This window comes from Melanerpes formicivorus, unplaced genomic scaffold (genome assembly GCF_026170545.1).
Source record: "Melanerpes formicivorus ecotype bairdi unplaced genomic scaffold, bMelFor1.0.p_v2 SCAF_13, whole genome shotgun sequence".
In the NCBI taxonomy this organism is placed as follows: Eukaryota; Metazoa; Chordata; class Aves; order Piciformes; family Picidae; genus Melanerpes; species Melanerpes formicivorus.
In genome coordinates, this window is record NW_027142365.1 from 1,221,212 (window position 1) to 1,241,509 (window position 20,298).

Consider the following 20,298-nt stretch of genomic DNA (forward strand, 5'->3'; position numbering starts at 1 on the left):
GAAAGAAGCCACTTCTGATGCTGAGGGCAGTGAGAGCCTGGCTCAGGTCACCCAGGGAGCTGGGAGCTGCCCCATGCCTGGCACCAGAGCAGCTCAGGCTGGTTGGGGCTGGGAGCAGCCTGCCCTGGCTGCAGCTTCCCTGCTGGTGGCCTGCCCAGGTGCCCTCCAACCCAAACCAGGCTGTGATCAGCTCCCACCCCAGCCCTGGCTGCTGTTACCTTGCCTCCAGCTGCCACTGCCTCCTCATCCTGCTCATCTGCAAGGCAAAGGCATTGAGAGTGACACTGACAGAGGCTGACTGCCCAGGAGCCTGCCCAGCAGAGCAGCTGCTGAGCTGGAGTGAACACTTCATGTGGCTGGGGAGGGGAAAGAGGAGGGAAGCAAAGGGACCACACATCACTAAGGCCATCTCAGCCTTAGGCAGGCACCCAGGCACCCCAGAGCAGGGTAGAGGCAGCACAATGAAGAGCTCTTCCCACTCAGGCATCCCTCTCTCATTAGAGCCTTTGCCAGTGCCCTAGATGTGGCCTTGCTGAATGGGCTGTGGGACACCAGCTGCTCAGCAGAGCTGAGAGAGGCTGTGATTCACCCCAGCTCCCAGGCAGAGCAGCAGAGCTCAGCCAGGACAGGGCTTTCATGGGCCAGAGACAAGAGAGATGCCAGGGAGGGCCCAGCCTGCCAGGCCAGCAGAGACAATGCCTCACTCAGAGCACTCTGAGAGGGCAGAGGCAGACTCCCTCTGCAGACAGAGAGGGAAAGGCTTCTCCTGGGGGCCTGCAAGCAAGGCTGCAGACAGCACTCTGGGGAGGGGGTGCTGGGGGCTGCTGGCTTTACCAAGGTCTGCCACTGTTCCTCCCTTCACAGGTGTGTTCTCACTGTCCTTCTTTGGGTTCACTGGGGGAGGAAGCAAGAGAGAGACTGGTGAGCAGCCAGGACACAGAGCCCCAAGCCCAGACCTGCTGCCCCCCCAGCAGGGCTGGTGTCAGGCTGCAGCTGGGAGGCCCCCAGACCACTTGGCTTGCCTGGAAGCTCAGGCCTGGAGCCCAGGAGCTGCCAGGGCAGGCTGGATGAGGTGCAGTGGGAGGTGTCCCTGCCCATGGCAGGGGTTGGAACTGGCTGAGCTCTGTGGGGCCAGCCCAGCACCCTGCCCTCCCCACCTGCCCCAGATGGAGCAACCCTTACACCCAGCTTGGAACCAAGGGCTGTGAGAGCCAAGAGTGCTGTGAAAGTCTCCTTCCTCTGAGTTAGAGGATGAAGGACTCAGCCCCTCTCCCTCCCTCCCTCAGCACATTCAGCTTCCCTTGCCAGAGCAAGGCTTTGCCTCTGGACTGTCCCCCCCAGGACATGAGCTCTGTGCCATGGCTGGGAGCAAGCCCAGGCCAGGTGAGGCTCAACCCTTCAGTGCAGCAGGCTGCCCAGGGAGGTGCTTGAGGCTCCTTCCCTGGAGGCATTCAAGGTGAGGCTCAGCAAGGCCCTGGGCAGCCTGCTGCAGCTGGGGCTGTCCCTGCTGCCTGGGGGGGTCAGACAGGGGAGCTGGGGAGGCCCTTCTGGCCTGGACCATGCTGGGAGGCTTTGGGTCCATCTCTGCCCGAAGCAGGTCAGCCTGGTGCCCTTCCCACATGCCTGCCAGGCCCAGGGGGGCACAGACCACCAGCCCCACAGCCACAGAGCCCCTCCAACACCTGCTAACAGCCAAGAGGCAGTCAGCCCAGCCCAGGGCAGGCAGCCCTTACCGTTCTTGGGCAGAACCACTTCTTCTATGTTGGGGACTGGGGTGGGATCCTCCATGTCCTTGGTAAGATCCTCCTGCTCATCCTCCTCCTTCTGCCCTCTCCTCTTCCCATATAAGGCTGCTTGGCTGCAACAGAGCAGGGAGGTCAGTGCCAGCTGCACCAGGCAGAGGCTCTCACCTTGGTGCTGCTGTCAGCTGGTCTCACCCAGGCTGTGCCAGGGCTAAAGGGTGGGGGGAAAGCAGTGAGCAATGCTGCAGGGAGTGCTGCTGGGGGAACTCATGAGGAGTATCCTCTGGGGGTTAACAGAGCCAAGGGGGATGAAGGAGAGTGGCCAGCAGGGGCAGGGGGGAGAGCCTCCCCCCTCCACTCTGCAGCTGAGGCCACAGCTGGAGGACTGGGGCCAGCTCTGGGCTCCCCAGCTCAGGAGGGACAGGGAGCTGCTGGAGAGAGCCCAGGGGGGGCTGGGAACAGAAATGATTCTGCTTTTGAATCGTGGAAGTGGTTTGGGCTGGAAAACGTCCTTAAGCTCATGGAGTCCAACCATGGCCCCAGCAGTGCCAGGGCAGCACCAGACCATGGCCCCAGCAGTGCCAGGGCAGCACCAAGCCATGGCCCCAGCAGTGCCAGGGCAGCACCAAGCCATGGCCCCAGCAGTGCCAGGGCAGCACCAAGCCATGGCCCCAGCAGTGCCAGGGCAGCACCAAGCCATGGCCCCAGCAGTGCCAGGGCAGCACCAAGCCATGGCCCCAGCAGTGCCAGGGCAGCACCAAGCCATGGCCCCAGCAGTGCCAGGGCAGCACCAAGCATGGCCCCAGGGCAGCACCAACCATGGCCCTCAGCAGTGCCAGGGCAGCACCAGGCCATGGCCCTCAGCACCACAGCTCCTCTAAGGCTGGGGACTGCAGCACTGCCCTGGGCAGCCTGGGCCAGGCCTGGACAGCCTTCAAGGGGCAGAGATTGTTCCTCCTGTCCAACCTAAACCTCCCCTGGGGCAACCTGAGGCCATTTCCTCTTTTCCTGTCCCTTGTTCCCTGGGAGCAGAGCCCAACCCCCCTGGCTCAGCCTCCTCTCAGGGAGCTGCAGGCAGCCAGAAGGTCTCCCCTCAGCCTCCCCCAGCCCCAGCACCCCCAGCTCCCTCAGCTGCTCCTCCCCAGCCCTGCTCCCCAGACCCTTCCCCAGCTCTGTTGCCCTTCCCTGGCCCTGCTCCAGCTCCTCAATGTCCTTCTTGGGTTGAGTGGCCCAAGACTGACCCCAGGATCTGGAGTGTCCTCAGTCCCTGGGGCCCATCCCTGCCCTGCTGCTGCCCTCACCACTGCTGGCACAACTCTCACTGCAGCTCTGCCCTCCCAGCTGGGCCCAGTGGGAGCTGCCAGATCTCCCCAGGGGCTCCCCTCCCTGCAGCTTCACCTCCCAGCCCAGCACCCTGGCACTCACCCTTTCTTGCCTGTCTTTTTCCTGGACTCCACAGGAGTTGGGGGTGGGGAAGGAGAATGTTTCCTCTTCCTTGTGCTGGCTGCAGCCTTCCTGTCCCTCCTCTCCGGGCTGCGCACAGGCTGGGGGAGAAGGGCAGAGGTTAACCCAGCCCAAAGCCCACAGGTGAGGCTCTGCAGCCTGCTCTGCCCTCACACACCCTGCAGGGGAGCCAAAAGCAGCAACACCACAGCAGGGCCTGGGTGCAGCTCCAGAATGCTTCAGTCTGTCCTGGAGCCCCACACTTCCACAGCCAGCCCCCAGCCCCCAGCCCCCAGCCCCTGCTGTGGGGAGGCACAGGGCAGGACTGCAGAGCTCAGCTGGGGCCTGGCCAGCAGGGAGCCCCCCCAGCCCTCAGGGCTGACTGAAGGCTGCTCCCAGAGCCCTGCAGTGGGGAGGGCAGGAGAAATGAGTGCCAGCAGGTACAGAGAATGCAGAATTAAGCAAGCAGGCTGGGAAAGACCTCTGAGGTCACCCAGGCCAACCTCTCCCCAGCACCATCTAACCAACTAGCCCCTGGCACCAAGGGCCTCATCCAGGCTCCTCCTGAACACCCCCAGGGATGGTGAAAGCAGAGAGAAGTCAGGAAGCAAACAGGCACTGATGGTTAACTTCTGCCAAAGCAGAGAGAGAGTGAGGAGCCCCTGCCCTGCCCTGCCCACCCTCGGGAAGGAGGAGGAAGCAATGAGCCCCAAGGGCACACTGAAGCTCCTGGGTGAAGGGTGGAGGTCAGGAGCTAAGCTCACACACACCTCAGGCTGCTCAACCACCTGCACCTTGGCAGCTCTGAGCCCCCAAGACAGGACCAGTGCAGAGGGAAAGAATGAGGTGCCCAGGAGGTCACCCCCTGGGCACAGAGCCCAGCAGCCCCTGGGCACAGAGCCCTCAGCACCCCCTGGGCACAGAGCCCTGGGCACAGAGCCCTCAGCACCCCCTGGGCACAGAGCCCTCAGCTCCCCCTGGGCGCAGAGCCTTCAGCTCCCCCTGGGCACAGAGCCCTGGGCACCCCCTGGGCACAGAGCCCTCAGCACCCCCTGGGCACAGAGCCCTCAGCACCCCCTGGGCACAGAGCCCTCAGCACCCCCTGGGCGCAGAGCCTTCAGCTCCCCCTGGGCACAGAGCCCTGGGCACCCCCTGGGCACAGAGCCCTCAGCACCCCCTGGGCACAGAGCCCTCAGCACCCCCTGGGCACAGAGCCCAGCAGCCCCTGGGCACAGAGCCCTCAGCACCCCCTGGGCACAGAGCCTTCAGCTCCCCCTGGGCACAGAGCCCTCAGCACCCCCTGGGCACAGAGCCCTCAGCTCCCCCTGGGCACAGAGCCCTGGGCACAGAGCCCTCAGCACCCCCTGGGCACAGAGCCCTCAGCTCCCCCTGGGCACAGAGCCCTCAGCACCCCCTGGGCACAGAGCCCTCAGCTCCCCCTGGGCACAGAGCCCAGCAGCCCCTGGGCACAGAGCCCAGCAGCCCCTGGGCACAGAGCCCTCAGCACCCCCTGGGCACAGAGCCCAGCAGCCCCTGGGCGCAGAGCCCAGCAGCCCCTGGGCACAGAGCCCAGCAGCCCCTGGGCACAGAGCCCTCAGCACCCCCTGGGCACAGAGCCCTCAGCTCCCCCTGGGCACAGAGCCCAGCAGCCCCTGGGCGCAGAGCCCTGGGCACCCCCTGGGCACAGAGCCCTCGGCACCCCCTGGGCACAGAGCCCTCAGCACCCCCTGGGCACAGAGCCCTCAGCTCCCCCTGGGCACAGAGCCCTGGGCACCCCCTGGGCACAGAGCCCTGGGCACAGCCACCCTACCTCTTCGTTCTTCATGGAGATCCTCTGCCTGAAGCTGACAGATTTCCTGCTCTCATCCACCTCATAATCCTCCTCATTCATCCACTCATTGAACACATCTGTGTCCAAAATCCACTTGGCATGAACCTGCAGGACACAGCAGCTCACAGAGATGGCTGCACCCCAGGGAAGGGGAGGGGAGGGCTCACCCCTCCCAGGGCTCACCTCCAGCCCACACCAGGCCAGGCACTGTGGCAGCAGAGGAGTGCACAGCCCTGGCCACCTCCCCTCCCCTCCCCAGGTCCTTTCTCCCCCAGCATTCCCCTCCAGGCCACAGAGATGTCTCAGACACTCTCATGATGGCTCTCAAGCCCTCCCTCTGCTTCCCACCCCGCTGGGAATGCAGCTGCTGCTCAGCAGCACAGCAGCACAGCAGCCTCCCCAGCAGCCCTGGGCAGGAGGGGGGAGCTGGGGCAGCTGTGTCTCACAGCCTCACCTTCCAAGGCTTTTCAGGGATGGGAGGATCCTCAATCTCAGCATCTATTTCATTGGCATGAACCCAAGTGTCATAGCTGGGGGGAGGCAGCCAGAGAGAAAGCAAAATTGAGCCCCAGAGTGGTGCCCTGGGGGGCAGCTGAGCCCCAGAGACCTCCCCAGCAGCAAAGGTTGCTCAGCCCCTGGGGCAGGCCCAGAGCAGAGTGAGCAGCACAGGAGCAATCACTGCTGGCTGCTGCAGCACCAGGAGACACTGCAAGGGGGCTGGGGCCAGCTGGGGGGAGGGAATGAGAGGAAACAGCCTCAGGGGGCCCTGGGGGGGCTTAGGTTGGGCATTTCTCTCCTGAAGAGTGGCTGGAGCAGGCTGCTGAGGGAGGCTGTGGGGCCTCCACCTCTGGAGAGATGCCAACCCCCCTGGGGGCACTGCTGGCTGAGCTGCCCTGGGTGGCCCTGCTTGGGCTGGAGGAGCTCCACAGCTCCCTTCCAAGCCTGCCCCTGCTGTGAGACAGGGGCCCAGAGCTAGGCCATCCCCAGGCAGGGTCACTGCTCCAGGGCAGGCAAGACTCAGGAAGCCCAAGGAGCAGCTTCAGGACTTGGACTTGGCTGAAGCCCAGCAGCAGGAAAGCTCTGGGGCCTGCCCCCTGCCCCCTGCTTTACCTGTCTGGGAAGAAGCCCCAGTGCACCAGCACCTGCTTGTCCTTCTTCATCACAGGTCTCAGCCACTCATCTGCAGAAGGGAGAGAGGGCTGGCACCAGGCTCAGACTGCAGAGGCCTCCAAGCCCTGCTCTGCCTTCCCCCAGCTCCATCTCTCACAGCCAGCTCTGCCAGGAGCCTGCTGCAGAGCAGTGCCATCAGCCTGGCCTCCAGGCTGCCTGCAGCCCCTCTGCCATGCCTGGGCTGGGGGTGGCACAGGGCTGGCACCAGGGAAGCCATCTGGATGCTAAGAGTTCTGACACCTCTCCTCCTGGCCACACTCACAGCCCAAGAGCCCAGAGCAGGAGCTCCAGAGAGGCTTCCCTCATGCTTGGGGCTGGGCTGCATGATCTCCAGAGGTCCCTGCCAACCCCTGCCACCCTGGGAGCTGCCTCTCAGCAGGAGCAAAAGGCACTTCTGGCTGCCCCATGGAGTCACTGCCAGCTCATGACCTCCCCTTGCATCTCCCAAACTCCCTGGGACAGTTGGGCCTGGAATTCACAGTGGGACAGAGAACTGCTCCAGGAGAAATGATGTGGGGAGAGAGAGGCATGCTGCAGTCACTGAGGGGTCAGGAGAGCTCTGGGCAGCACTTGGCATGCCCACTGACTGCAGGGCAGCTGGCACCTGGGGTGGGCAGTGCTCTTCTGAGAGCCTGCAGGGGCTGAGGTCAGCAGAAGCCTGTGGCTGGGGAGGACATGAGCAGAGGCACAGAGAGAGGCAAGGCCCAGAGGGCTGAGCCCAGGGGCCCTGCAGAGCAGGGAAGACTTCCATCTAGTGGCCAGCGGCAGCCAGGGCTCCCCAGCGCCAGCCAGGGCTCCCCAGCAGCAGCCAGGGCTCCCAGCAGGGCTCCCCAGCAGCAGCCAGGGCTCCCCAGCGCCAGCCAGGGCTCCCAGCAGCAGCCAGGGCTCCCAGCAGGGCTCCCCAGCGCCAGCCAGGGCTCCCCAGCAGCAGCCAGGGCTCCCAGCAGCAGCCAGGGCTCCCCAGCAGCAGCCAGGGCTCCCAGCAGCAGCCAGGGCTCCCCAGCAGGGCTCCCAGCAGCAGCCAGGGCTCCCCAGCAGGGCTCCCAGCAGCAGCCAGGGCTCCCCAGCAGGGCTCCCAGCAGGGCTCCCAGCAGCAGCCAGGGCTCCCCAGCAGGGCTCCCCAGGGCTTGAGCTGCAGGAGGGCTTCCTCTGGAGGGGCTGCTCCCAGGCAGGGCTGCCAGGAGCAGGCTGGGAGTGCCCTGTGGGCAGGGTAAGGGCAGGCAGGGCTCAGCCAAGCAGGGGAAGCACCTTACCATCATCCACTGAGGTAGGGCTTGGGTAGACGTGGTGGGTGGCCTTGGACTTCTCTTCAGTGACTGTACCCTGGGGGAGAGGGGAAGGAGAGGAAGAGCTGCAGCAGAAGCCTGCAAACCACCCCAAGCTGCTCAGCTGCCTCTGCCCACAGCCCACACAGCCTCAGCAGGCTGAGCACTGACTTCAGGGCAACTCCACACCAGCCCAGGAGGGGCCAGGGAACAGCAAGCATGGCAAGCCTGCTGCCAAGCTGCTCTGCCAAGCTGCTCTGCCACCTCCTGCTCACTTCATGAACTCCCAGAACAGCTGGGGGTGGAAGGGATCCCTGAAGCTCCTCCAGCGCCCCAGAGAGGGGCAGGGACCCCTCCCCCCAGCCCAGGCTGCTCAAGGCCTCATCCAGGCACACCCCCAGGGAGGGGGCAGCCCTAGGCAGCCTGCGCCAGCCTGGCAGGGGCCAGCCCAGGGAGCCTGGCACAGGGTGCCCCAGGGAGCCTGGCACAGGGTGCCCCCTGCATGCAGGTGCTCAAGGCCAGGCTGGAAGGGGCCTTGGGCAGCCTGGGCTGGTGGGAGGGGTCCCTGCCCATGGCTGGAGGCTGGAGGAGCCTCCAGGTCCTCCCCAGGGGCAGCACTTCCTGCAGCTGTGAGGCACAGCTGGCTGCAGCAGCACTGCCCAGCACCCACCTGGTGCCTCTTGACTATGTCCTTCAGCTTGTTGGCCAGCTTCAGCTCCAGCTCTGGGATGAGGTAGATGGTTGGCCTGCTCAGGCAGTTGTTCTAGGGCAGAGGGGGCAGAGGTGCAGTGAGCAGGCTGCCTCTGGCACCAGGCCACAGCTCCTGCCAGGGGCACCAGTGCCTGAGAGAGCTCAGAGGAGCCTGAGCAGAGCACTGCTGCCTGCCCCCCTCCACAGCAGAGGCCTCTGCACATCTCCCAGCCAAGCCTCACCCTCCTGGGCTCTGCTGGCAGGGAGTCAGCAGGGGGAATGTGACCCAGAGGGGCTGCCCTCACCTCCCCCTCTGCCCAGCATCACCTTCCCCTTCCAGGAGCCTGTGGCAGGCTCTGCAGTGAAAGGCAACTGAGGTGTGTCCCCCCCACCCCGGTGTCAGCTTCCAGACCTCAGCCTGCCCTGGGGGGGAGGGAGGGAGGGAGGGAGGAGGCCAAATGCAGTGGGGCCCAGCCCAGCTGCCCCCAGGGTGCCCTGGGCACAGGGAGGGCCTTGCCTGCACCAGGGTCTTCTCGATGGTCATGAACATCTCCACGTTCCGGTCCATCCGCGAGGGGTTCTGCAGGTCAAACCTCCTCCTGCCCAGGAGAGAGCAGCACAGGTCAGGTGGCAGGGGGGGACAGGGGGCTGGGACACCTCTGAGGGGGGCAGGGACAGGGAGCCAGCAATGGGCACAGGCAGCCCAGAAGGCCAAGGGCAGCTGAGCTGCCCTTGGCCTTCTGGGCTGCCTGTGCCCATTGCCAGAGGTGGAGGGAGAGCTCCTTCCCAACCCCTAACATTCTGGGAGCTTCCTGAGAGAGTCCCTCCCAGAGCCCCAGAGCTGCTGCAGGCAGGGGAACATCTCCCTGGGAGCACAGCAGAGGGGGCTGGGGGCCTGAGGGGTGACCTCACTCATGCTGCTGAGGCTGTGCAGGATGCAGCCAGGCTCTGCTCTGCTAGGACAGCACAAGGGGCACTGGGGGCAAGCTGGGGCAGAGGAGGAGCCAGGAGATGTCCCTGTGAGGGTGGCAGAGCCTGCAGCAGGCTGCCCAGGGAGGTTGTGGAGCCTCCTGCTCTGGAGACATCCAAAGCTCTCCTAGGCCCTGCCCTGGGTGAGCTGCTCTGGAGACATCCAAAGCTCTCCTGGGCCCTGCTCTGGGTGAGCTGCCCTGGAGACATCCAAAGCTCTCCTGGGCCCTGCTCTGGGTGAGCTGCTCTGGAGACATCCAAAGCTCTCCTGGAGCCTGCTCTGGGTGAGCTGCTCTGGAGACATCCAAAGCTCTCCTGGGCCCTGCCCTGGGTGAGCTGCTCTGGAGACATCCAAAGCTCCCCTGGGCCCTGCCCTGGGTGAGCTGCTCTGGAGACATCCAAAGCTCTCCTGGAGCCTGCCCTGGGTGAGCTGCTCTGGAGACATCCAAAGCTCCCCTGGGCCCTGCTCTGGGTGAGCTGCTCTGGAGACATCCAAAGCTCTCCTGGAGCCTGCCCTGGGTGAGCTGCTCTGGAGACATCCAAAGCTCCCCTGGGCCCTGCTCTGGGTGAGCTGCTCTGGAGACATCCAAAGCTCCCCTGGGCCCTGCCCTGGGTGAGCTGCTCTGGAGACATCCAAAGCTCTCCTGGAGCCTGCCCTGGGTGAGCTGCTCTGGAGACATCCAAAGCTCTCCTGGAGCCTGCTCTGGGAGACCCTGCTCTGCCAGGGGGGGTGGGCTGGAGGAGCTTCCAAGCTCCCTTGCAGCCCCTGCTGTGGCTGTGACACAGCATCCAGAGGGGGAACAGATGCTCAGGCACTGGTTTGCTCTCTCAGACAGCAAGGGGATGGTATAAAAAGCACCAAGCCTGCACCTAGCTCCCAAGCTACCCCCTGGAGCTGGGACAGCTGCCTGGCAAACACAGAACTGTGGGGGTGTCCTCACAGAGCTGCCCCAGCACAGGCAGGAACCACAGGCCCCCTGCCCAGCCCAGCCACCCCCCAGGCAGCACTGCCCCTGCAGCAGCACTCCCAGGGCTGGGGCCATGCAGAGGGGGGCAGCACGAGCACAGACTCACCAGCCCTGCTCGTTCTTGTACTTGTAAGCAGCACCAAGGATGTGACACAAAGTCCCTCCAGCTTTGAAGTCCATGAAGCACTTTGCCTGCAAGCCAAAGGGACAGTGGCAGCACAGGGACACTGCTGGGGGAGCACCTGCCAGCCAGCCCCCCTGCCAGGACCCCCTGGCTGCCCCAGGGCTGAGGCACTGCAGGGCCCCCTGGCTGCCCCAGGGCTGAGGCACTGCAGGACCCCCTGGCTGCCCCAGGGCTGAGGCACTGCAGGACCCTCCTCCTGCCCTCCTCCAAGAAGGGTGTTCAGCTCAAATCCACCTTGGGCTCAAACAGCACTCTGCATGTGGATGAGCAGCTCCACAGCAGCTGGCTGTGGTCTCTGCTTGCCCAGAGAGCCAACTGTGCTCTGGGCTGCAGCAAAGGCAGGGGGAGGGAGGGGACTCTGCCCCTGCTGAGGCTCCACCTGGAGTACTGCAGCCAGGCCTGGTGCCCCAGCACAGGGGGGGCCTGGAGCTGCTGGAGTGGGGCCAGAGGAGGCCATGCAGGTGATCAGAGGGCTGAAGCACCTCCATGAGCACCTCCAGCCTGAGGGAGCTGGGGCTGTGCAGCCTGGGAAGGAGAGAGCTGCAGGAGGCCTGAGGGCAGCCCTCCTGAAGGGGCAGCTGGGGAAGGACTTCTCACAAGGGCTGGCAGTGACAGCACAGGAGGCAATGCACTGAGGCTGCAGGAGGGCAACAGACACAAGCTGGAGCCCAGGAGGTTCCACCTGAGCAGGAGGAGAAAGTTGTTTGTTGTGAGGGTGCTGGAGGCCTGTCCCAGGCTGCCCAGAGAGGTTGTGGAGTCTGCTGGTGTGGAGAGCTTCCAGCCCCCCCTGGGCACTGTGCCCCTGGGCAGTGTGCTGTGGGTGCCCTGCACTGGGAGATCCCAGAGGCCCCTCCCAAGCCCTCCCATGCTGGGATCCAGCCCAGGGCTGGACACAGGGCAGCAGCAGAGCCCCTGGAAGAGGGAAGCAGCCTGGGGCTGAGGCAGCACTCACAGGGAGCTTGGTGAAGGCAGGGTTGGTGACATGTTTCCCAAAGGCATCCTCCTGGAACTGCAGCAGCTGCACCACCAGCCCAGCCAGGGTCTTGTTGGTTGGAGCATCTGCCTGGACATACTGCAGGAGAACAGACATGGTCAGCTGGGGGAGAGGACAGTCCACCAGCCAGGGGAGCTCCCTGAGGCCCTCCTGGCAACTGGGGTGGGATGCAGACAGCAGCAGCACCCTTGGGCCCTGCTCAAGCTTCACTCCTCCAATGCAGCAGGTCCCTGGCCAGCCTGAGCCCAGCAGGGCCCCCAGGCCTGGGCAGCCTGGAGGTGAGCAACCTGAACCTGACCTGTGGCTCCCGGGAAAGGAAGAGCCTCACCCTGGCCCAGACACACAGAGCAGCTTCCCAGCTCCTGCTGGAGCCAACCTCTCCACTCCCAGCCAGAGAGCAGCCAGCTGGCACTGCTCAGGCTCACAAACTGCCCCAGCTCCCCCTGCCAGCTCTGGGACACCCCAGGCACCTCCCCAGGTTCTAGTGGAGTCTATCAGGTGAGAGGGGAAGTCACAACATGGAAGGTGAAGACTCCTGGAGCTCTTCAGCTTCACCCCCATGAGGGTGCTGAGGCACTCAAGAGGTTGCTCAGAGCAGCTGGGGAAGCTCCAAGCCTGGAAGGGTTGAAAGCCAGGCTGGATGGGGCTCTGAGCAAGCTGGGCTGGCAGAAGTGTCCCTGCTCAGGGTCAGGGATGATCCTCAAGGTCCCTTCCAAGCCAGACCCTTCTGTGACTCTGCACTAGGGACAGCCCAGGGCTGCCTGTCCTGTGGTGAAACACAGGCCCAGGCCTCCCCACAGCACCAAGTGCCAGCAAGCTGGGAAGCAAATCTCCTTCTCCACTTGACACTGCTGCCAGGGGTGCCAGGCCACCACCACCCAGCCCCCCAAGTGCTGGCAGCTCCTCATGCCCTGTTTGGTGCCTGCAGCAGCCTGCCCAGGGAGCCTTACCCCACAGCAGCAAGGCCAGGGGCACCTGATGCCTGCAGGGAGCTGACCCTGGAGGTGCTCTCAGCTGTGTGCAGCTGGGAGAGCGAAATGAAATGAACCACCCAGGGCCACAGAAGGGTTGGGACTGGAAGGGACCTTCCAGATCACCCAGTTCCACCCCCCTGCCACTGCTCCAGGCTGCTCAAGGCCTCACCCAGCCTGGCACTGAACACCTCCAGGGAGGGGGCAGCCGCAGCCTGCCTGGGCAGCCTGTGCCAGCACCTCCCCACCCCCTGCAGAGACTTTCCTCCTGATCTCCAGTCCAAACCTGCCCTCCCCCAAGGCCCAGAGGCAGACAAGCCAGCCTAAAAGGAGGAGACTTCTGTCACTGTTGTGGTTTCCCCAGCACTGTCCCCAGCCTAAAGCTGCTCCCCAGCCCCCAGCGGCGATGTGGCTGTGGGCAGCAGCCATGAGGCAGGGCCGGTTCCACCCCCCCTGGACGCCCCCTGGCTTCTCACCCAGGCCTCTCCAGGCACACAACCAACCCCCAGCCGCTCAGGTACCCGCTCAAGGCTCTGCCACACAAAGAAACCAGCAGCAGCCCCCCGGAGCAGCCTGCAAAAGGCATCCCAGAGCCCCACCGGAGCCGGCAGGGAGGGAGGGAGGAGGGGCTGCAAAGCTCAGGGGGGGCAGGGAACCCCGGACTGGGTTGGCCAGGAAGGGAGCTTCAGAGCTCAGCCAGGGCAGCCCCTGCAGCCAGCAGGGACATCCCCAGCCAGAGCAGGCTGCTCCCAGCCCCAACCAGCCTGAGCTGCACTGGTGCCAGGCATGGGGCAGCTCCCAGCTCCCTGGGCAGCCTGGGCCAGGCTCTCACCACCCTCATGCTACAGAAGATCTCTCCCTTCTCCCCAGTCTGACTCTCCCTCTCTCAGCTCAAACCACCACCCCTTGGCCTGGCCCAGCAGGCTCCAAACTCTGTCCCCAGCTCTCTGCTCAGCCCTTGAAGCACTGAAGGCCTCCAGAAGCTCTCCCTGCAGCCTTCTCCTCTCCAGGCTGCCCAAGGCCAACTCTCTCAGCCTGGCTCCCAGCAGAGGGCTTCCAGCCCTGCCAGCACTGCTGTGACCTCCCCTGGCCCTGCTGCAGCAGCTCCCTGCCTGTGCTGAGGGCTCCAGAGCTGCCCCAGCCCTGCAGGGAGGTCTCAGCAGAGGGCAGAATCCCCTCCCTGCCCCTGCTGGGGCTCAGCACAGGCTGGGGCTGGGCAGGCAGTGCTCAGTGCTGCCTCACCTCCAGCTCCTCACCCCCCAGCACCCCCAAAGCCTTCTCCTCAGGGCTGCTCTGCATCCCTTCCCCACCCAGCCTGGAGCTGTGCTTGGGGCTGCCCCAGCCCACGTGCAGAACCTGGACCTTGCTGATCCTCTGGAGGCTCTCAGGGAATTAGGTGGAGGCCGAGGCACCTGGAGGCTGCCCAGCACCTCCCCCTGACACGGCTCTGCCCCACTAATGCTGCTGCAGGATTGATACAAAGCCGTCTAGACAGAGCCGCGCCGGGGAGGTCACCTCAGGTGGCTTTCTCCAGCCTTAAACATCGACGGAAAGTTTTGAAACCAGCATGGAGGCAAAGGACCTGAACCCGACGAAGCAGGTCCGAGCAGAGGGGGTGAAAGGGGAAGAGGGAGAGGGGCAGGGACGGCGGCACCGGCAGGGCGACCGTGCCCCGACGGCAGCGGCAGGCAGCGAGCTGCGGGCGGCACGGGGGCGGCTCTGCGGAGCGGGGCCGGGTCCTGCCCCGCGTTTCCAGCGCCCCACGGGAGCGGCTCCAGCCAGCCCCACACAAAAGCCCTGGCAGGCTGCGCCGGGGCTTGCCCGCACAGGAAAGTTCCCGCTGCGCCTCGCCCCGCCGCGCCGCGCACACCGCTCCCTCCGCCGGCCGCCCCGCCGGCCCCGGCACGGGCTCCGGCACGGCCCCCGGCACAGCCCCGGCACAGCCCCGGCACGGCCCCCGGCACGGCCCCGGCACGGCCCCGGCACGGCCCCGGCACGGCCCCCGGCACAGCTCCGGCACGGCCCCGGCACGGGCTCCGGCACGGCCCCGGCACAGCTCCGGCACGGCCCCGGCACGGCCCCGGCACGGCCCCGGCACGGGCTCCGGCACGGCCCCGGCACGGCCCCCGGCACAGCTCCGGCACAGCCCCGGCACGGGCTCCGGCACGGCCCCCGGCACAGCTCCGGCACAGCCCCGGCACGGCCCCGGCACGGCCCCGGCACGGCCCCCGGCACAGCCCCGGCACGGCCCCGGCACGGCCCCCGGCACAGCTCCGGCACAGCCCCGGCACGGGCTCCGGCACGGGCTCCGGCACGGGCTGGCGGCGGGGGGCGGGGGGCGCGCCGGCGAGGCCGCGGCTGACAAAGGCCGGCGGAGCGCCGGTCCCCAGCCGCCCCCAGGCTCTCCCCCCGCCGCGGGAAGCCACCGCGCAAGGCTCCTCGGGGCGCCGCGCCGCCCCCGTCCCGCCGAGCGCCCCCGTCCCGCCGGGCCCCGCCGGGCCGCACCTTCTTGTAGTGCTTGCCCAGCCAGACGCGGACCGAGTCGAGCTGGGACACCGTCTCCGGGCTCTCCCAGAACTTCCCCGTCGGGCCGCCGTCCTTCCGCCTCGCTACCGACAACGCGGCCAACGCGGGGCCGCCGCTCGCGGCCACGGCGGCCGCCGCCGCCCCGGCTGCAGCCCCGCCGCCCGCCGCCACCGCCGCTGCCATTGTTACCCTCGCCGAGCGCCGCCACCGCGGCCCTGCGCCTCCCCCCCGCCGAGCGCCGCGCATGCGTCAGCCGCCGGCCGCCCCGCCCCTCCGGGCATGCTCGGGGAGGCCTCCCCCTGCCCCTGCCCCTGCCCGCTCGCCCTTCGCGCCGCGGCGCCCGCCGCTGCCCCTCGCTCCCCGGTGCGGCCCCAGCCCCTTGCCCTGCCCGCCCCGGCGGAGCGGGGTCTCCGCTGCCCTCCGCGCCTCAGCGCCTGCGCCCCGCCGCCCCTCCCCCACGCGGCCGCGCCGACATCTTGTGGCGCATGCGCGTGGGCGGCCTGCGCGCACGCGCCCCGGCCCCGCCGCCTCTGTGCGCGGCTAGCACGCGCGCTCCCGCCGGGCCGGGTCCCGCCTCCTGCCTCGCGCCGCCCCGCCAGCGCCCCCGCGGCCCGGGAGCCCTAGGGGCGGCGCTGGCCGTGGTGCGGCCGGGGGCTCCCGAACACGCCACGGGGGCTGCCGGGAGCGCTCCCGGTGCGCCCTGGGCTCCCACGCACATCCGCAGCGGCCTCGGTGCTTGCTCCAGCAGGACACCTCACCCATGCAGCCCTTAACGGCGGCTAGGGAGGGCTCCCGGGGTGCTCCAGGACCCAAACCACCGCTGCGGATCCTGGCGTGCTCCGGGTTCTCCTCAAAGAGGCCACCCCGGAGCCCTGAGGCTCAGCAGGCTCTGCCACCCTTCCTCCTCTGAGCAGGTCCCAAAGCCAAGTGGAGGCTGGCTGGGAGCAGAACCGAGCCCAGGGCACTCGGCACTGGCTTCACCAGCAGAGCTGTGAAGAGAATTTGGTTGTCAGGATCCCAGGCGTTTGGAGAGTGCTCCCCCAGGGCCCTGCCTGTAGTCACCGAGGACAGGTCACAAAGGGGCGTCCCCAGGGTGCCAGGCAGCAGCCCTGTCCCCGGCAATCTGGCTCTGGACAGTGGTGAGTGGGGCAAGCAGGGCAAGGCTGGGGCCAGGGCAGAAGTTTCAGCCCTCTGGGGGGGGTTCTAAGGATGGGCTGAGGGTGCAGCCACTGCTGGGAGGCCTTTGGGCAGGGCAGGTGCCACCCTCGGCTGGGCACAAAGGTGCCTGGGGTGGGGCTGCTGGGATGTGCCCCTATTCCCTGTGCCAGCACCAAGCTCCCCCTTGCTGCCTCCCAGCTACCTCAGCCCCTCTCCCACCCATTCCTGGGCTCCTGCTGCCAGCTCCCTCCCACCCAGCTCTGCTCAGCCTCCTCTTCCTGTCTCCAGGCCATGGCTCTGGGCATCACCCGCATCTTGATTGTGCTGAGCATCCTCCAGCTGATCCTGAAGGGGGTCAACCAAAACGATGAGGCCACCCAAGAGCTCCTGCAGCAGCACAAGGAGCAGCAGAGGCAGGAGGTGGCCTGGTTCTTGAAGCAGTTGGAAGAGGAGAGCTTCCTCTCCTGCCGTCACTGGAGCCTCTTGGTTGCCTTTGAAGCCCTGCTCCTGGCCGTGGAGGAGATGCTGCTGTGGTGCCAGCAAAATGCAGAAGCCAAGTCCCTGTGACACCATGCCAAGCCCACTCTGGGTAAGCTGGGCACCCTCCCTGCCTTTGCCAAGGCCTTCTGCCACCAGAGCTGGGCACTGAAGAGCTGTGGTGCTGAGGGACATGGCCTACTGGTGGATTTGGCTGTGGTTGGTCTCCATGATCCTAAAGCTCTTTTCCAACTCAGTTCTGTGATTCTCAGGTTCCAGGCACTGCTGAGAGCTACCAGCAAGTCCCCTCTGCAGCCCTGTGGGGCACCTGCAAGAGACCACCCTGCCCTTCCTCACCCCACCATGGCCCAACAGCAGCCCCTGCCCCTGCTGGGACACTCCTGCAGGTGGCACAGGGAGCCTCACCCAGTGCAAACAGCCAATACATTTACCTGTGCCTGAGCAGCTGTGTCTGGGCAGCCCTTGCTGGGGGATGTTCCCCCTTGGCTCCACCTCCTCTCTGGAACAGAGATGAAGCTTTGGCTCCAATGACCTTTGCAGTGCTGTTTCTGCTCACATGGCAGCTCCTGACCTCCTCCTCCTGGTGCTCTCCACATCCCCTCCTGCCTGTCTCCTTTCCCATGACCTCAGCCACCTCTGCACTGGCTTCCCAGGTTGCAGATGACACCAGCTGGCCCATCTCTGCCTCTCACCATCTCTGGCTGCCTGGCTAAGGTCAACCCACCAGCAGCAGCTCTTCTTCTCCTCAGGGAGGGAGCCCCTAAAGGTACAGACTGAAGCAGCCCTGTTGCTCACCAGCACACCACCAGCAGAGGACAATTTCCAGGCTGCAGAGATATGCTGGAAGCCCAGAAGAGGTCTCTTGGTCCCCCCAAAAGAGAGGCTATCCCTTCTCTGACTATGCTTCCAGTAGGCCCAGCTCACTCCCTGTGATCACCATCTGGCTCAGATTGCCTCCAGAGGTCCCTTCCAGCCCCTGCCCTCAGTGAGTGATTCACACCTCCTCCTCTCTGGCCATTTCCACCTCCCCAGACCAAAGTCACACTGCAGAAGGGCTGAAGTTATGGAGGGGCTCCACTGACCCACCTTGGCCTCTCCCTCTTCTGGGCCCAGCCACAGACAGGCTGGCATTGCCTTGGAGGTCCAACACAACTGCACAGCTCCCCTGGAGAGAAGGAACTGGGGGAAACCATCTAGGATGCTTTGGGGAACTGGAGCTAAGGCTGGGAAGGGCTTTTGAGAGGCAGAGCAGCAGGAGGTGGAGCTTCAGCTGGATCTGAGACCCCTGAGCTGGTCAAGGATGACACAGAGCAGCTGTGGACCCAACCACTCACTGGAGCAGGTTCAGACATCCAGGGCTGGCTCCAAGACTTCCAGAACCTTCTGGCTTTCCACAGGGCAAGAGGAAAGGAGTTGGGTTGCTGTTGCACAAAGGATGAGCCCAGACTCTGCTCCAAAGCAGTTTTATTTCACTAGGAGATGCATCAGCCCAAAGCCTCTGCAGGCTGCAGGGCTGCCTGAGGCCAGGGGGGTGAAGGCCAACAAAGCCCAGGGCCAGGTCCTGCCCTTGGGCCACACCAGCCCCAGAGGCTCCAGACTGGGTGGAGAGGGGCTGGAAAGTGCCTGGGGGAGCTGGTGACAGTGGGGCAGGGAGTGTCCAGGGAGGCTGCACCTCAAATCTTGGGAGGCAGTTTCAGGCTTTTCACTCCAGAAAGGACACTGAGGAGCTGGAGCAGGGCCAGGGAAAGGCAACAGAGCTGGGGAAGGGTCTGGGGAACAGGGCTGGGGAGGAGCAGCTGGGGGTGCTGGGGCTGGAGGAGGCTGAGGGGAGACCTTCTGGCTCCCTGCTGCTCCCTGCAAGGAGGCTGAGCCAGGAGGAGTTGGGCTCTGCTCCCAAGGAACAAGTGACAGGATGAGAGGAAACATCCTCAAGCTGCCCCAGGAGAGGTTTAAGGTTGGACAGGAGGAACAATTCCTTGCCCTTGAGGGTTGTCCAGGCCTGGCCCAGGCTGCCCAGGGCAGTGCTGCAGTCCCCAGCCTTAGAGGAGCTGCAAAGCCCTGGAGCTGTGGTGCTGAGGGCCTGGCACTGCTGGGGGCCATGGGTTGGTGGTGCCCTGGCACTGCTGGGGGCCATGGCTTGGTGCTGCCCTGGCACTGCTGGGGGCCATGGCTTGGTGCTGCCCTGGCTTTGAACAGCTCTCCAAGCCCAAACGATTTCACAGCAAGATGGAACAGCATTTGCCAGAGCTAATGAGCACTTGGGAGAGCTAATTAGACCCAGTTAGGTTAATTGTGGTGAGCATGCCCATCAAACCCACCTTCCTGCTGGCCTCTCCAGATCTCCTGAGGTGGAACCTGCAAGCAGAGAACAAAGTGGTGTCAGCAGCATCTAAGTGCACAGGGCCCTGCCTGAAGCCTTGGCCGCCTCCTCCACCTCCAGGCTGGGGATGTCCAGGATTTCTATAACCCCTCCCTGGTGTGTGCAGGGAGAGGCCTCAAACCATCCCAGGGCTGCTCTGGCAAGCGCTGTAGGAATGAGGGGGCCACCTCAGACCCCCCCACGCTGGAAGGCTTGCGGTGCCACCCCTGCCAAGGTGCCACCCCTGCCAAGGGTGACAAGGGACTCGAGCCCCAGTGCCACCTGGCCCTGCCCTGTGGTGCCAGGCTCGGGCCATGGCCGCAGGGCGATGCTGTGGGGTGGGAGGTGGGCAGTGTGAGCTGCCCCAGCACAGCTAATCACTCCCTGATCAATGACGGTGCTGAACTCACCTCCCTGGGAGCTTCCTGCATGCATCTGCGTCCCTCCAGCAGGACCCTGTCAGTGGGGAGGCGATCAGAGGGTCCGTGGCACGGCGCCGGCAGCGCCAGGCTGCCCCGGGGGCTCTTGGCCGCCGGCCGGGCTCGGACTGTGCGGGATTTCTATAACCCCTCCCCGGCTGGAGCGGAGAGAGGCCTCAAACCCTCCCGGGGCTGCTGTAGCAAGCGCTGTAGGAATGGGGGGGCCAGTGCAGACCCCCTCACGCTGGAAGGCTTGCGGGAGAGGGGAGGGGGAAGCGGCTGCGGCCGAGGAGCCTCAGTCCCCGTGGCGCGGAGACTGCTGCGTGCCCCGAGACAAGCAGCGCCCCACCGCCCGCCACCCCCGGGGTCACGCAGCTGCCCCGGAACAGGGCACCCCCTACCACCCCCCAGACTCTGTCCCACCAGCACTCTCAGCTCTCCTCGCTCCCCCGGGGATCCTGCCGTCTCCCACTCGCTGAGTCCCGCTCCACCCGCGGCGCTGGGTCCTCCTGGGGACCCTCAGCCCCCCCCGGCTCGGTGCTCCCTGCCCCCTCCTGGGGACCCTCAGCCCCCCCCGGCTCGGTGCTCCCTGCCCCCTCCAGGGGCCCTCAGCCCCCCAGCGCAGGTTCTGCCCCAGCGCTCTCACCCCCCTGGGCTCGGCATGCTCCGTCCCGCCCGGTGAAGGCCCCGGCGGCCACATGGCCGACTGCCTTCCCAGCATGCATCGCGCCCCCCGGTGCCGGCTCCTGGGCAGCGTGAAGCGCCTTACCCCAGGCCGCGATGGGGATCCTTTGGTCCTCGCCCGGTCCCTGAGAGCGATCCCGATGGGGAGCGCCAGCGGATGGCAGCGGATGGGAGCGGAGCACTGCACCGACCCCTCCGTGCCGCCGCCACCAACGCGGCCGAGGACCGGGGCGCGCGCACCTGACGTCAGCACGGCACGCACGCCGCGGCACCGCGCCACCTGGCGGCGGACCGGAGGGGCGAATAGGCTCAGTGCCTGCGCAGGGGACGGGAAATAGGTTGGGGCACGCTGAGGGGTGGGGTCAGCGGGCGGTGGGCGGGGCCCGGCGGCGCGGGCGGGGCGCTCCCGCAGAGGTTGCGCGGGGCG

General features: G+C 66.1%; 1 protein-coding gene, 1 long non-coding RNA gene and 2 other non-coding genes across 4 annotated transcripts in view; all 4 read right to left on the minus strand.

The window, feature by feature from the left end:
* The window catches only part of SMARCC1 (SWI/SNF related, matrix associated, actin dependent regulator of chromatin subfamily c member 1), a 48,008-nt gene extending 33,022 nt beyond the window's left edge, over positions 1-14,986 (minus strand). Inside the window, exons 1-13 of the mRNA XM_068145789.1 lie at positions 14,733-14,986; positions 11,215-11,334; positions 10,185-10,270; positions 8,659-8,740; positions 8,122-8,214; positions 7,440-7,509; positions 6,127-6,196; positions 5,471-5,546; positions 4,996-5,121; positions 3,168-3,286; positions 1,734-1,858; positions 835-894; positions 219-256 (exon numbers count right to left, since the gene is read on the minus strand). Coding sequence (XP_068001890.1) covers positions 219-256; positions 835-894; positions 1,734-1,858; positions 3,168-3,286; positions 4,996-5,121; positions 5,471-5,546; positions 6,127-6,196; positions 7,440-7,509; positions 8,122-8,214; positions 8,659-8,740; positions 10,185-10,270; positions 11,215-11,334; positions 14,733-14,936 — 1,269 coding nt within the window. The 5' untranslated portion in view covers positions 14,937-14,986. The remainder of the gene's footprint in view (positions 1-218; positions 257-834; positions 895-1,733; positions 1,859-3,167; positions 3,287-4,995; positions 5,122-5,470; positions 5,547-6,126; positions 6,197-7,439; positions 7,510-8,121; positions 8,215-8,658; positions 8,741-10,184; positions 10,271-11,214; positions 11,335-14,732) is intronic.
* Positions 14,987-17,849: 2,863 nt separating this feature from the next.
* Positions 17,850-20,113, minus strand: LOC137444801 (uncharacterized). The gene is made up of 3 exons (XR_010988282.1): positions 19,957-20,113; positions 19,179-19,224; positions 17,850-18,764 (listed from the first exon to the last, which is right to left on the minus strand). It is a non-coding gene; the product is annotated as an uncharacterized lncRNA (long non-coding RNA).
* LOC137445049 (small nucleolar RNA SNORA9) lies at positions 18,855-18,987 on the minus strand. Its single transcript, XR_010988323.1, has one exon. It is a non-coding gene; the product is annotated as a small nucleolar RNA SNORA9 (small nucleolar RNA).
* Positions 19,314-19,446, minus strand: LOC137445050 (small nucleolar RNA SNORA9). Its single transcript, XR_010988324.1, has one exon. It is a non-coding gene; the product is annotated as a small nucleolar RNA SNORA9 (small nucleolar RNA).
* Positions 20,114-20,298: the final 185 nt, after the last annotated feature.